A 13,939-nucleotide genomic window follows, 5' to 3' on the forward strand; every position below is an offset into this window, starting at 1 on the left:
ATGCGGGGAAAACAGGGGAAGGCGCCACAAAAGGACCAGATCCAACAAGATCGTGGAGCTTACGACACCAGCATTAGCGGTCGGGCGTTGCGATGTCCACCCTGGTAAGATACCATGTAATTTGATATTAAGGCACAATTTAGTCACTATGCCACATTTGCCTCAGAAAACCCTTATGGTCACTGTCATGCCTCCCTGCCGTTGCATGAGACCACCATTGCTGTCTGTTTTCCGATAAAACCTCGCCCACAACTTCAGACTTAGCATCCATTACACCTTGCTCGCGCAAACGGACATTGTAATCTAGAATACGTTCACAGTCCTTCCAGATCCGCGCACGGTTTCGCATGCCCGGTATTGGGGTCGTATCAGGATTGGATAGGCGCCACAGACGTGCCCAGTCCAGATCATGTCCCATATGTTTCCCACCTAAAGGTAGACGACAGATTCATTCTGCTACGCCGTCGCGGAATGTTCGCCATTCTTGAAGCAAGTGCTTTGCACTTGCCCTATATGGAGCAAGGATGGCCTCACGACGTGATGAATTGGATGTCTTGACAGCATTTCCAAAACACTCCATTTCTGGGTCTTCTTCTATGATCTGCGCCCAGAGCGCATTCTCTTGTTCCTCAGTTTTCAGATCGTATGGCAGGTCAGGAACAACGAGGCCAGGGGGGTTGCAGGGATCCCATGACATTGGCCAGTCTGGTGAATTTGGGTATCGCTCGGCTTCAAACGCTTCCCATAACCAGCCCATGTGTTCAACGGCAAGAGCTCTGAAGAACGGTTGTGTATGGCAGCGGAGTTTGCTGCAAGTAGCTGCCACTGCACCCAACTCGTATTCCCCGAGGAATGATATGATATGGTCGATAAGCTCGGTTGGTAGCTCAAGAAGGTGTGCTTGGAGGTTTTGAACCGTACGTTCAAGTGTGTTGGAGGTAAAGCAACTTTCAACTAACCTGCAGGACTCCGGAATCTCTACGGGGTTTGCAGCCAACCACTCATCGCCCGGCTGATGGCACCATGGATTGCCCTCATCATGTCGCCCTCGAGCTACCTCCGGATAGGGAAGCACATCATCTCTGGTAAGACTGTATGACTCTGGATAGGACTGCATCTCCCGCCAATGCCAGATTCCGTCCAAGTCGACTCGCCCAAGTCGGCGGTAGGATGCCTTTGCAAATATATCAAGGCAATACGAATGGACAGGCAACGGCCGCCATCCATCAGAGTTCTGGATTGGTGTCAAAACTTGGAGCAAACAAGGAAGCAGAAAGCATATCTCACATACATTGCATCCGTCATTTATATACAGGGTCCAGCAGTTTACCTTGTCCACACCATAGCGTGGCGGGTAGACGTAAGGCGGCGCCACAGGCGACAAATAGGACCCGTTTGATTCGCCGGATAAAACGAACGAACTGCCACGTTCGAAGATATTATCGCTCTTATCGGCTTGCCAGTTCGGTGGCTTTGCTAACAGAAATCTATGGTTACGGCAGCCTTTCATTTGTTCTACGCTCAGGAAATGACCATTGATGCCTTGGAGACTTTGACAAGAAGGCGCCGCGATATGTTCCAGGGGCAGTCTATACGAGCCGCATGCTTGTTTTGGTAGAAGGTCTCCAAGGTACCGCGGCCCCTCCCACTCTCTGGTATACATGTAACCGTTGCGCAACGTACCGTGTGGAAGATGCCTTGGCTGTGGAGGCGCATGCAGCTCACGCAAAGCGCTACGTATGTTGTTATCAGTGTCCTCGCCATCTACACTCTCGTCGTCGCTTTGTGATATGTCTGAGGACTCCACAACACAATCGGCTTCGCTGTCATATTCCAGCATCTCCCCTCCCGCGTCCGAATCATCTTTCGGTAGCCATTCGCCATCTTCAGCGTCTTCATCTGGCCAGAGAGGGCCGCCAAAGATTGCGTTCTTGATGTCTTTGTCAAGGCTAGCTGGAGTTCGATCTAGGGTGGTACATTGTTCGCATTGTCGATCTGGGAAAGAATTTCCGTAAATGTCTCGGAACCTGTCAAAGCCCACATAACCGTGACCTTCATAATTCCAGGCCGCGTCGGGAGGGTCTTCTGGAGTCCGAATTCGTGCTATGGACATGGCCGCTGTGCATATCTGGCAATGATAGGAAGCCATGCTCGCTGGAATCGATAGCTAGTTGAGCGGAGATCCCTGCATGAATCAGTTTTTGACTTACACCCTACAAGACTGGCGCCAAAGCAGAACAGCCAAAGTGCACTCAAGGACCTGCTGGAGGAAAACGGCAGGCTGTGTAAAGGACAGACCCAGGAATACAGGTGCAATAAGGACAAAGCGGAAGACGCTTGCTGTGTCATTGGAAGGCGCCAGTCAATGCTTATGACGCTTACGGTGGGGTATGCAAGCTGCCCCGCACCACAAAGCTATGGAGTTATCACGAAAACGTGCAGGCGAGTTGAGAGCGATCAGCTTAGGCCGACTGCAGGCAGCTTTGCTTGTTGTGAATATATAGACATGTTGAACAATCTTCTTTTCATCAATCAGATCATCCGAATTAGTCCATCGGCTAGGATATCTCGCTTTCACCGAGAAGAGCCGGGTTCGATTCCCGGATTCGGAAATCATATTTTTGCTTTTCTTTTGCCTTTCTTTTGCCCTCAGGTGGGTGAGAGTGGTGAATCCCTTGGTGGCAGTGGCATCTGGTAGGAGCGTGACACCTCTTTTTTGGAACCTGTCTAGTTGTGGCACTCATCACTACCACCTGCAGGCTTTGGTGATGGTACAAAAGTCGTCTTCGTCTTCTCCTTGTGCTCTTGCTATGTGACAGTAATAATGTGTACACACGGACTAGGCGATGCACTTGAATACAAGATATCGCGTCTGGAAGCGCCGCCTTCCACGTGAATGCGCGCTTGAACGCAGCGGGGGACGCGCCTAAACACACTACTACTCCCCACACCACCACCATCAACTGTCGCGTCGCATTGATGGCAAGGCTCTCGACACCAGCCACCAAGTCCAAGACACCAAAGCCGTCCGCCAGTAATAATGGTCAACATGCGCCGTGTCCCGCGCACGAGGCAGCATTGAGGACTCTACCACGACAAGAACTACACCGGCCAACGAAGCAAGCGTCCTACGAGCTTGCCAACCACGCCAAAGCCTATCTTGAGGGTGGCCAATGTATATGAGACCAACGACTTCTGTACTATCAAGCTTACACTGACTGTAGACGCCAGCGGTTATGACTTCCTCCACAGCCTACTCGCAGCTGGCACCAGCATCTCGACGCCCGCAAAGCCATACATAGGCTTTCTCGCACCGCCTGCATACATCGCATTCGCCTCTTCCACAGTCGTCGATCCTAAATTCACCACCAAAGCGCAATCACAAGACGCTGTCAAAGGCTCCAATGCTGCGCTGCGATATCTGCAATGCGTACGCACGACGATAGACGGCCCCGCATACCCAACTATAAAGAAAGCTTTCACGTTCCCAGACGAGCGCAACAGAAGGCGTGCGCCAGCCAAAAGAACAGATGCCAGCTCGTCGCCTGAGCCGGCTGGCGACATCGAGCGAATAGCAGGCGAGGCTGCAAATCAGAAGAGCCTGTGGTATCGCGCAGACGACTTCTGGCATATCGTAGGATGGTCATTCAACTGCGCGATAATACACAAGAAACGGTGGAGTCGGTGGAAGCTATGGCTGGCAAACATGCTCGACTTTCTAGAGGCAGATTGGCATGTCTGCGTCAAGCAAAGCAAGCTGCTAGACGGGACGATCGATTCGGCAGCCCTACAACAGAGTCTAGTCTGGCACTACATTGTCGGACATGAGGGAGCTTCAATGAGCCGCTCCAGGAGGCGCCGAATGGTCAAGGCTATACTTGCGACGGCCACATCCGAATCGCTCAAAGAGTATCCGGAGATATGGGACAAGGAGACAGTAGAGCTGCGACGTAAGAAGGGTGAATGTCAGCCTGTGCGGGACATTGACTTTGAGACTGGGGAGCTGGCCGACTATGGCAGCGATGAAGACATGCAGGACGCACCGGAAGACAGCGACAGTGAGAGCACAGATGGCATCGTTGTAGACACCAGCGGACAGGCCGCAAGAAACACACGCGAAGCCATAGAGCACCTTGGCGGGCAAGACGCGATTGAGCTGCGCCAGCGTCTTATAGCACTCGTACGTATCTCCCCTACTCCAGCATGCACACCATCTGACAGACCTTCAGCTCGTCCGCGTAGCCGAAGCCTTACCAGCCCACTTCACACCCCTCTTCGACCTCTGCGACACCATCCTCGAAGACTTTAACGCTCTGCCGACCGTCATATTCCAAGTCCTGTTATCCACAATGACGCTACCGCATAAGATTCGTCTTGCGTTTACCGTCAACCTCCTTCATCCGCTGATCACAGGCAAACCACCCAACTACTTCATCCGCCAACCCACACAAGAGGACTTTGAAGAGATACTTTTACCCTTGAGAGGGACGACAAAGAGCTTTGCCGCGAACGCCAAGGTCTCCTTGATTCTAGAACAGGTAGTGCTGCGCACGATGGAACAGCAACTCCTCAAGCCCACAGATGCTCTGAGGGAAGCTATGGAGTCTGGTATCGATGCGCGGAACAAGGTGTTTGGGACGGGCAAGGGCAAGAGAGGGAACGCCGAAGAGGAGAATATAGCCAAGAAGCTCTTGCACACGTCTTCTGAGAGGCTGTTGGGGTTGCTCGAGGTGCTGGAGATGCAACATGGGAAGAAGCCAAGGCCCATGCAAGGTAATAAGCGCAGAGGCGGCGGAGAGAGAGACTTGATGGTTTCTTTTGGCTCGAATTTGTCGTCGCTTTCGAGTCCGCCTTCTTCGACTGAGAATGATACTGATGCTGAATGAGCTTTTTGGATTTAGTATTCTTTCTTTTTTCTTGTTTGGATTGGAGGCAACGACTGAATTAGAGAGGACTTATAGATAACTGACGGCCTGATTTGTAAGGATATCGCAATTTCTGTCCACTGCGGCGTTCATCTAGTCTTGCAGAGTTGTACCTATCGCTCTACCTATCCCTTTCTCGTCATATATACGAGTTTTGCTCTGGACTGTGGCTAAGCCGGCACTATGATGCAAGGTCGTATCCGGAAGACTTTCTCCATGGTCATTCTCTTTACGATACGACCGTCTCGTATCTGGAAGATCGGTGTCGCATCGACTTCGGCTTCTGGACAAAGGCCGTGAACGTCAAACTGCTAAAGAGTCAGACGAGATGTCGCGCTGGTACCGCAGCTTCAGCCTTCCACTTGTGTCGCCTCGAAGCATTCAGATTCATCGTATACGTCCAAGTCGTCAGTTCATATATACACGCGGATCCGTCGCTTGCGGTGTTGAATGGATGGGCATGGATATCGTTTCGTGTCAGACCAGTTCGTGAACTGGTCGTTTTCTTTTTTAAACTGGCGTGAGAGGATCTGAGATATGTACCTCGTATCCCATTTTCTGCTCATGTTAAGACTAACACGCGGGCGAAATGTGAGGAAGGGTTTGATTCCAGTAAGATGGTACAAGTACGAGGATAATATCAGGCGGGATAGCAATGACATCTCCTACATGCTGACAAGCACAAAGGATCACAGCATAAGAACGATTTTGAAAGCGTGAAACAATAGTATTATTTCAAATCACCTTAGCGATGAGGGTATCATGAATGACAAGTTAGAGAGTTAGACCGACGCTCCTTGCGAGAGTTGCGCTAAGCATCTCACAGAACCAACAAGGCAACCGTCTAAAAGACGGTACCCTTGGTCTGCTTGCCCTCCTCTTTCTCAAGCTTCTTGACGTTGGTGTTCTTCCAAACCCAGATACAAGCCAAGCACAGTGGCACAAAGCAAGCACCCGTGATGACCATCTTCCGCTGTACATCGGCGTAAGCACCAACAACGGCATCGCGCTCTGGGGTACCATCAGCGAACGAACTCTGAACTGTGATGTCGCCAAAGATAGTCCTGTAGTCCGCCTTGCTAGACTCGGGCAGACGCTGGAGCAATTGTCCAGGAAGAATGTTGTTCCACATGGCACCAGCGATGGCGTATCCGATGGAAGAACCGAAACTACCGAAAAGACCCCAAATAGCGTTGACTACGGCGATTTCCTGGTGAGTGACGGGAACCATGACGGCGAGTTGACCGCAGGTGGCGAAGAAGGCCGTTCCGAGACCAACAAGGATTTGAGTGAAAGCAAGGACACCAGGGTTGGTGGAGGGGTTTCGGAATGGAATCAACAGAGCGGTACCGAGCAGAACGATCGGTACACCAGTGGCGGCCGTCCACTTGAAGTTACCGGAATGATGGATCCACCACGCGATAAGCGGGCTGAACGTGGAAGAAGTGAGCGAGAAGGCGTTGAGAATGTATCCAGCGTTCGTAATGCTCTGCCTGTGCACGACGATCAGGTACGAATTGAAGTATCCATTCCAGCAGAAGACGGAAAGGAACATGGCACCATAAAGCAGGCAAGAGCCGATAATGGTGGGGTTCCTGAGGTAGTGCCAGGGCAGGAATTGGAATGGCGCGAACTTGGCTTCCCAGATGTAGAAGACAGGGAAAAGGCAGAGACCGAGGACGATGCAGGCGATGATGTAAGGGGTCTTCCAGCCTTGCGGAGCGTAGGTGACGAGACTGAAAGGCAACACAAAGAGGCACCATGCGCACATGAGGAGGATGATACCGAAGACTAGACAATGTGTTAGCTGATGTGCAACTTGATTCTGGATCAGCGTGTGACTTACTGTCAAACTGCACAAAGTAGAACCACAGTGATTGGAAAATATTGCGATCCGATGAGACCTTCTTGATCAAACCAGCTTTCTTGGCCCTGCGGTACATGACTATCATCAAGATCATCGCCGGAAGAGAGATGCCACAGAAGATGATGATAAAGGCACCGTATCCCCAACGCCAGTTAGGACTCTCCCAGAAGTTCTGGGCGATCCTAGGTCCGGCAAATGTAGCTGCAATGCGAGGGGTTCCGTTGATGGTGAAGATGATCATACGGTTCTTCAGCGTGGTGATATCGGCAGCCATGATGTCGCAAACGAACAGAACACCGATGTGACCCGCCCAGTAGAGAATGTGACCGGCGAAGTATGTTTGTACGTTGAGGCAAGCGGCTTTCATAGCCATACCGACGACAATGATGATGAGCATCACGAAGAAACCCTCCACGCGACCGAACACATCGATGACCTTGGCGATGACGAGGGGGATGCAACCACTGAGTGCAGTCGCCATGATGCTCATGACTGTCAGGAGACCGTGTTTGCCGAATGTCGAAGTGACGAAAGCGCCGAGCGATGTGTCCATGGCATTCTGTAGGAAAGCGACAAACTCGATGAGGTACAAGCTACACGAATAGGTCAGTCTTTGAATTTCACCAATCTAGACTTTGATGTTGCGACTTACAAGACAAACATGGTAATCAGGGTCTTCTTGTCCCAGATCTCTGTGATTGCGCGGACACGCTGAACACCGTTTTGGAAGGTTTCCGACTCGACAGACTTGGTTTCGGCATCGCTGCCAGCCTCGTGAGCCTGAGTATTGACACCTGTCTCATTCTTCTCCATATCGACAGTCAGTGAAGGGCGTCCAAAGCCCTCTACGGGCCGCACCACATCGGTTGCGAGCAAGTTCGACATGACAAGACAAGGATGCCGAGGAAATGCCGGGTAAGGCAGGGTATGAAATTGGGACGCAGGTGGGTGACGATCGCAACATAGGCAGTCCTTCCATTCTTAAGTATCCCCACGGCCCACTCTCCGAGAACCGGACAGGGAATGTAAGCTCAGTTACAGCGTTTGAAAATTTTGCCATGTGTATCCCACCCGGCACCCGGTGGCTTGGGATCATCTCCCACCGTCCAGGTATCTTGGGATGCCCAGAAAGCATTAGTAGCGGGCTAGATGATCAGATAAGTGCTAGATGATCAGATAAGATCCAATCTCGCCTTGAGTGAATACCTGGCTTGTCTTGGCTGTGCCGCAACTCTGCATGGCCAAGGTCTTGGCCCGTATTGCCAGTGGCGGTCGTAGCTCCCGGCTCATCGAATCGAGCAGTGTGCGCCGAAGCTTCTTTCCCGTGCGGACCAGCCTGAGGGCCTCGCCTGATGCTGGAACCACACCAGCTGCCAGGAAGAGCATCCTCGTTGAGCAAGCGCGCGGTGGTGTTGCATGATCGCGTGTACGGCCGTTCCTGGTGCCTTCTAGCTGGCTGCACGTATAGCCGGCGCGGAAACAACGTTGTGTTGGAGCCTGAGGCTGTCCACGGGCGTGGGCAGAAACTTCATCGCAGCTACTTGTACACCTGTGAGCTTCTTGATTGACACATGTGGCTTTTGGTAGTGTTGGTGCAAAGCCAGAGAGGTGGAGTGTTGGGAAAGCGTTCAGCCACGCGCGACGCGAAGTGCCCCTCATGACACCAAATGTCACCACTAGCCGGATTTGCTGGTCACGATGACATCTAATCTAATCAGATCATCGCATCAGACTCGGTCGAAGTGGCCAATTTGCGGGAACCGGTCATCCTCTGGGTTAGTTGGTGGGGGCATCAATCGAATGATGGGTCAGTTTCTGCAGGGTCGCGAGCGGTCGCGGTGGTATTAGGGAAGCAGCCACTATCACTATTGCCCCACCATTTCCTGGTCGCCACGATGTCCTGCCGCGACAAGCTTCTCAATTCTACATGCAGCCCGAAACGCCCCAAACTACACTCGAGATGGTGCGTCCCTGGAAGAAGGGTTTTCCTGTAGAACAGCGGGTACCTGGGGTCCATCTGGATCATGGTGCGGGTGTCCTCGGGTTGTTCCGGACGCGCATCGCTTCTCGTTCCTTTCATGTGACATTGACCGACCCTTCACCAATATGACAATACCGACCGGTTTGGGAATCATGGAAGAACCCACTTCCTTCGAGTTTCCGTAGGCAGCTTGTACGTTTCTCCTGAGTTGTGTCAAGGGAATACTGAAAATATAATGTCACCTGGTCCAAATGCGAGTTGCACACTGCACCACTTCGCCCAGGAAACGATACTTTTAGCGTTCGTTGATTACAGCTTTAGAACAGGAGAATTGTAAAGCGGAGAATAGAAGATCTGCTTTGTCACGCAACTGGATGTGAAAGTCATCCAGTCATGGTATTGATGCGACTGTAACCACAAAGGCCACATCGTGCTTTCATGATTTGCGGACGACTTGCTTTACTGGCAAGAATACCGAAGTGTGATAAATCTATGGAATTGTGTGTCGCAGTTTTTCCGAATGCACATCTCTGCTCTCATGTGAACTTTTGGGAGATATGGCCGACCTATAATCCACCTGGATACTCTGGCTATTGACTGTCGTTGCTGTTGCGTGGGATGACAGCCATCGGACCGTTTATGCAACGAATATTGAGTGTCCATTGTTGTGTCGTGGACAATACGCGTCATTCTTGCTTCGTGTCGAGTTGTTTCAGGGGTTGTGTATATGACACGCTGCCTTCACATCAGTATCAACTTGTGCTGTCTGACGATCCTCCTCAGAGCAACTAGATGGAGTTCATCTCTCTCCGTGATCATCACTTACTCGTCATGAGATGTAATAGTTTTTGGTAAAAGATGAGTCTAAATCTTGTAGCTATTGAAGGAGATTGAAGCTGAATGGTATGAGATCAGCCGGGAAGGCAGAGGGTCCGCTCACGTGCGCAATCATTGGCTTGGCAAATTTCGATGCCAATACTGAGCGACGCGTCGACCGCTCGTCTTCAACGTTCGCCAGATCGCACCGCCCACTTTCCCACGCGCCAACCGTTCGCTGTGTCCTTGTCTTTGGGTAGCGATAGCTCAAAGCTTACATCTGGTGCTATACACCCGCCTTCATGCAGTATCGTTGTTCCGCCTGTTAAACTCAGCCGAGAACATTCATCGGGCTGACATACGCATCGGCCCAGTCCTATCGCTGGATATTTCTTGAATTTTTGAATGCACGCAACAACTGAGGAGACTATGTCCAATGAAAACATCGACATTGAGATCCTTTATCGGCAATGTCCGACTCAATTTTTGCTATCTAATCCTGCAGTGTATCGATATGCTCCATTCAAAGCTCACATCTATAATCAACTCAGCTCCGGCAACTGCGTCGCTCACAGTAGTGCATAATTCGTCAACCAACTGGTAATGTGTGTCTCGTTGTTTACGTAAGAACGTTCAATATTGCTATTGCTGTCACTCAAACTGACAGACTCTTAGGTCTCCGTCAAAGACTTCATCAAAGGGTCTTGCCCATCCTTTCAACTTCTCTCCCTCCATCGGGCGATATCTCCGATCCAAAAGCGAATTCATTCCTCAACAGCCGAGAGAGATCTCAATTTACACCATGTGTCTTGTACTAGAAAGCTGGAGTTGACCAGAAGAACGTTGTGGTCACCGTCTACATTGTCATTGCAAGCCGCCTCCGCTTTCTCCCACTATACACACAGCTAAGCTGTTACACGATCTGAAACTCACTCTCACTTTTGCCAGTCGAGAAGCACTTACCGACGCCTACCACCATTCCTTCATAGTCTTTCTGCCTTGGCCAGTCAACGGTATAACCGACTCTCTCCCTGACCGCGTTACCAGCTGAACCATCTCCACCCACTCTGAGTTGATTATCTACGAGTTAATTCCTTCAATTCGCAGCCCTTGCGGTCGCAGTCACCATCAACGACTCTCAACTCAATTACGGTCCTTTTTGCGGCACTCCTTCTTTGGTTTACGATAACGGTACCAAAGCCACTAGTTGGGCGCAGTACTTTGGAGAGCTTGAAAAGACCTCTAGTAAGAACGGTCAGGACGCCACTGATGCCTGGAATGCTAACCCCGGACCGGTTCCTTGGCCGAGCAACTCAGAGAACAAGGTCGTCATCCCGTACTGCTTCACGCAGGAGTGGGATCGCAAAAGCATCCGCCATATCACCGAGAGCGGTATGAATCAATGGATCGAGTATGTAAAAGCTTAGTTGGTATGAGGTGCGATGATTGTTTAACGTCTTTCGTTGGGTATCATGGTGGCACTGCAGGCAAAGACTCAGGTCATGCTATCAGCTTCAAAGAGCGCCTAGATAGCGAGGGAAAGTCAATGTACTACGCACCCGTAAAGAAGTATCGCGACGGCTGGAACGCAGGTATACCCTATGAGACAGTGGCAATCGAGTTCATGGATGGTGGTGGCTGGGGCGGTTTAGTTGTATTGACGCAGAACGGCAAGCCCTGGCAGAATCTCGTCAGGCTTTCTGATGGCTTCACGCTTGGTGGCGTCCTGCATGAACTTGGCCACGTACTAGGTATAACGTCCTCGGCAAAGACTGCGGGTGATAATACTGACAGCTACTAGGCCAGGCGCATGAACACAACAGCGAAGATCGCGACACTTATGTCAAGTCCAGTACAAGCAACTTGCCGACTGGGAAGACGCAATTAGCACCCGCACGTGAAGAAAAGTCTCTCAAATACTAACATTGCCAACGCAGTGCTGGGCTCGCGCCCGCCAGAAGGAAGGCGACCGCATCACCGAAGATGGCCTTTGCCTGTTCATGTACCGCACTCTGAAGTATCAATGCGATTGCGCCTTCTTCATCAAGAACATGGTCGAGCCTGGTTAGCCGATCAAAGCAGATTTCGGGTACGACCTCGAAAGCATCATGCACTATCCTAGCATGAGTGGGTACGCGAAGCCAGACTATAACAACGATGGTGAAGACTGTCTTGTTCAGCAGTATATCGAACGGAATGATCATGGAAAGGGGACTACGCTATTGAATCGTGCGAGAGACGAGATGATCATTGCGACGCGTCTAGGCGCCATTGAGATGCTGCACAATGGCCAAAATGATTGTTGAGTGGAGACAGCCTCGGGAGGTATTACTAGCTTCCGTGCCGGAATAGTGGGTTTCACAGGTCTAGGGTCTAGATTGCCCTCTACAAGAAGAATGCGCAGATGGGTTTTCGAGCTAGATCTCTCTTCACCTTACAAAAGACTCACTCTCTGCTAACTAGCCCTCTTTAGTATCACTCTTGCAACACGCTCACCTGGGCAAACCACTTGATGGGTCCATCCTCTCTTCCAATATTTCACATCGACCACGAAGTTCACGCCACCGATGCACGTATCTTTCCCGACGTTTCTATAGAAGCAAGTCTATTGGTCTTCCGGTCCGGCCTCGTACCCGTTACCCGGTCATCCATCGACGCCACACCGTGGTCTCGATCTTTCAATCGTGGTTCGTCCCGCGCGTGCAGTATGCGAGCTATATTGGTGGATCCTGGAGGCGAATCATTAGACCGGCTGATGTCGTGCAGCAGGTGTGGCTTACATTGACTTCGAACAAGCTCCTGTCAGAAAAACATATTTGCCTGGTGGAAATTCGCTATATCAGTGGCTTGCGGACTTTCACAATGATCGGGCGTGGGTTGGTGAGTGCGATTGGTCGTCACTACTGCTGTGCTGCATACGGCGATGTCCGCTTATAGACAATGACCAGTGTGAGATATGTGGAAGGAAGAGCTGCGCACTGAAGTTCGATGATCCCATACGAAATGAGATGACTGATTATGAAATGTGGAGGCAACATCGCTCGAGAGGGATGAAAAGAGCGACTGGAAAGGTATATAAGACGCTTGCATCTGCTTGTTTTCATCCAGGTCATCCCACTTCATTCAGCGCAGCACTACATCTCGACTATCATCATGCTGTTCTCTACGTTTATAATTCTTCTTCTCTCTTCAAACTCGTTCGCCGCACCCGCCGATCTCCTACCTCGCGCCACTGCTCAATGCGGTCAGTACCAATCCCAAGCCTCCGGCCCATACACCCTTTACACCAATGGTTGGGGCTGGTCTTCTGGAACCGGATCTCAATGTTCACAAATCGACAGTCTGACTGGTACCACTCTGGCCTACTCAACAACGTGGTCCTGGTCCGGCACACCCAATCAAGTGAAGAGCTACACGAACGTCGAGACGACTTTCACGAAGAAACAGCTAAGTGCTTACACAAGCATGACGACGGCATGGAAGTGGAGCTATACTGGAACGGATCTGCGGGTCAACGGTATGCTTCTCGCGCGTTCTTCCTGATCTCTTTCGCGCGACTACAAGCTAATGTGGATGTAATATCTTGTAGTCGCTTACGATACCTTCCTCGGCGCATCAGCCAGTGGCGCAAATCTCTTCGAAGTCATGGTCTGGCTTGGTGTATTCGGCGGCGTATCACCCTTGTCTTCCAATGGATATCCCTTCACACCTATTGCCACCGTAACTGTCGGTGGCACGATTTTCGACCTCGCGTATGGTCTAAATAGCCCTGTCAAGGTATACAGCTTTGTCGCTCGCGGAGGTGCTGCGACGAACTTCAGCGCTGACTTGGTAAGTCGTTCGCGTGGAGTGTGTTGTAGATGCTGACCTTTGTGATGCAGAATCTGTTCTTCAAGTACTTGTTAGCCAACTACGCAAACAACGGATTTACGAATAGCTTGTACTTGCAGACCGTGCAGGCAGGAACGGAGGTGTTTACAGGTAGTAACGCGAAATTGACTACCAGTGCGTATTCTATCTCCATCACGTAGACTATGGAGTACTGTGTATGCAGCGGGGTTAAATTAGGTACTCTCAGTTGATTGCTGACTGCCATTCGGTCACGGTTTTGAATATGTCGATGATTTAGAACTTCATTTCTAGAAGTTCATTTCTCGTAATCGTAACAACCTTGTGGCATGAGAACGTCGTAACAAATAGCAAGACTCATTCCGTTTTCACGAGGAAGCAGTTTAATATCATGCGATTAAGACATTAAAAAAGAAGGTGGATAAGGCTATCCCTTAGCAAAGATACGCAGTTTAGCTAACGCTTACATTATGGAACCATTCAGCTCATCAACAAACATGA

At 50.8% G+C, this 13,939-nt stretch overlaps 5 protein-coding genes across 5 annotated transcripts; 3 read left to right on the plus strand and 2 right to left on the minus strand.

The window, feature by feature from the left end:
• Positions 1-448: 448 nt before the first annotated feature.
• On the minus strand, positions 449-2,113 carry GT037_008201 (uncharacterized protein; the record flags this gene model as incomplete). Its single annotated transcript, XM_038933248.1, has 2 exons — positions 449-1,234; positions 1,292-2,113. 2 exons carry the CDS (start codon positions 2,111-2,113, stop codon positions 449-451), a joined length of 1,608 nt encoding a protein of 535 aa, XP_038783913.1.
• Positions 2,114-2,865: 752 nt separating this feature from the next.
• Positions 2,866-4,886, plus strand: GT037_008202 (uncharacterized protein; the record flags this gene model as incomplete). The annotated part of the gene is made up of 3 exons (XM_038933249.1): positions 2,866-3,175; positions 3,225-4,180; positions 4,230-4,886. Coding segments are annotated over 3 exons (1,923 nt in total), but the record flags the coding sequence as incomplete, so codon positions are not given.
• An 883-nt stretch (positions 4,887-5,769) lies between these two features.
• On the minus strand, positions 5,770-7,677 carry GT037_008203 (mfs general substrate transporter; the record flags this gene model as incomplete). Its single annotated transcript, XM_038933250.1, has 3 exons — positions 5,770-6,716; positions 6,772-7,385; positions 7,445-7,677. 3 exons carry the CDS (start codon positions 7,675-7,677, stop codon positions 5,770-5,772), a joined length of 1,794 nt encoding a protein of 597 aa, XP_038783915.1.
• Positions 7,678-8,599: 922 nt separating this feature from the next.
• Positions 8,600-8,902, plus strand: GT037_008204 (uncharacterized protein; the record flags this gene model as incomplete). The annotated part of the gene is made up of 1 exon (XM_038933251.1): positions 8,600-8,902. A coding segment is annotated over one exon (303 nt), but the record flags the coding sequence as incomplete, so codon positions are not given.
• Positions 8,903-10,991: 2,089 nt separating this feature from the next.
• Positions 10,992-13,939, plus strand: GT037_008205 (glycoside hydrolase family 12 protein; the record flags this gene model as incomplete). The annotated part of the gene is made up of 7 exons (XM_038933252.1): positions 10,992-11,340; positions 11,391-11,431; positions 11,527-11,606; positions 12,670-13,106; positions 13,179-13,420; positions 13,471-13,594; positions 13,923-13,939. 7 exons carry the CDS (start codon positions 10,992-10,994, stop codon positions 13,937-13,939), a joined length of 1,290 nt encoding a protein of 429 aa, XP_038783917.1.

This window comes from Alternaria burnsii (assembly GCF_013036055.1).
Source record: "Alternaria burnsii strain CBS107.38 chromosome Unknown 753, whole genome shotgun sequence".
NCBI classification, from domain to species: domain Eukaryota; kingdom Fungi; phylum Ascomycota; class Dothideomycetes; order Pleosporales; family Pleosporaceae; genus Alternaria; species Alternaria burnsii.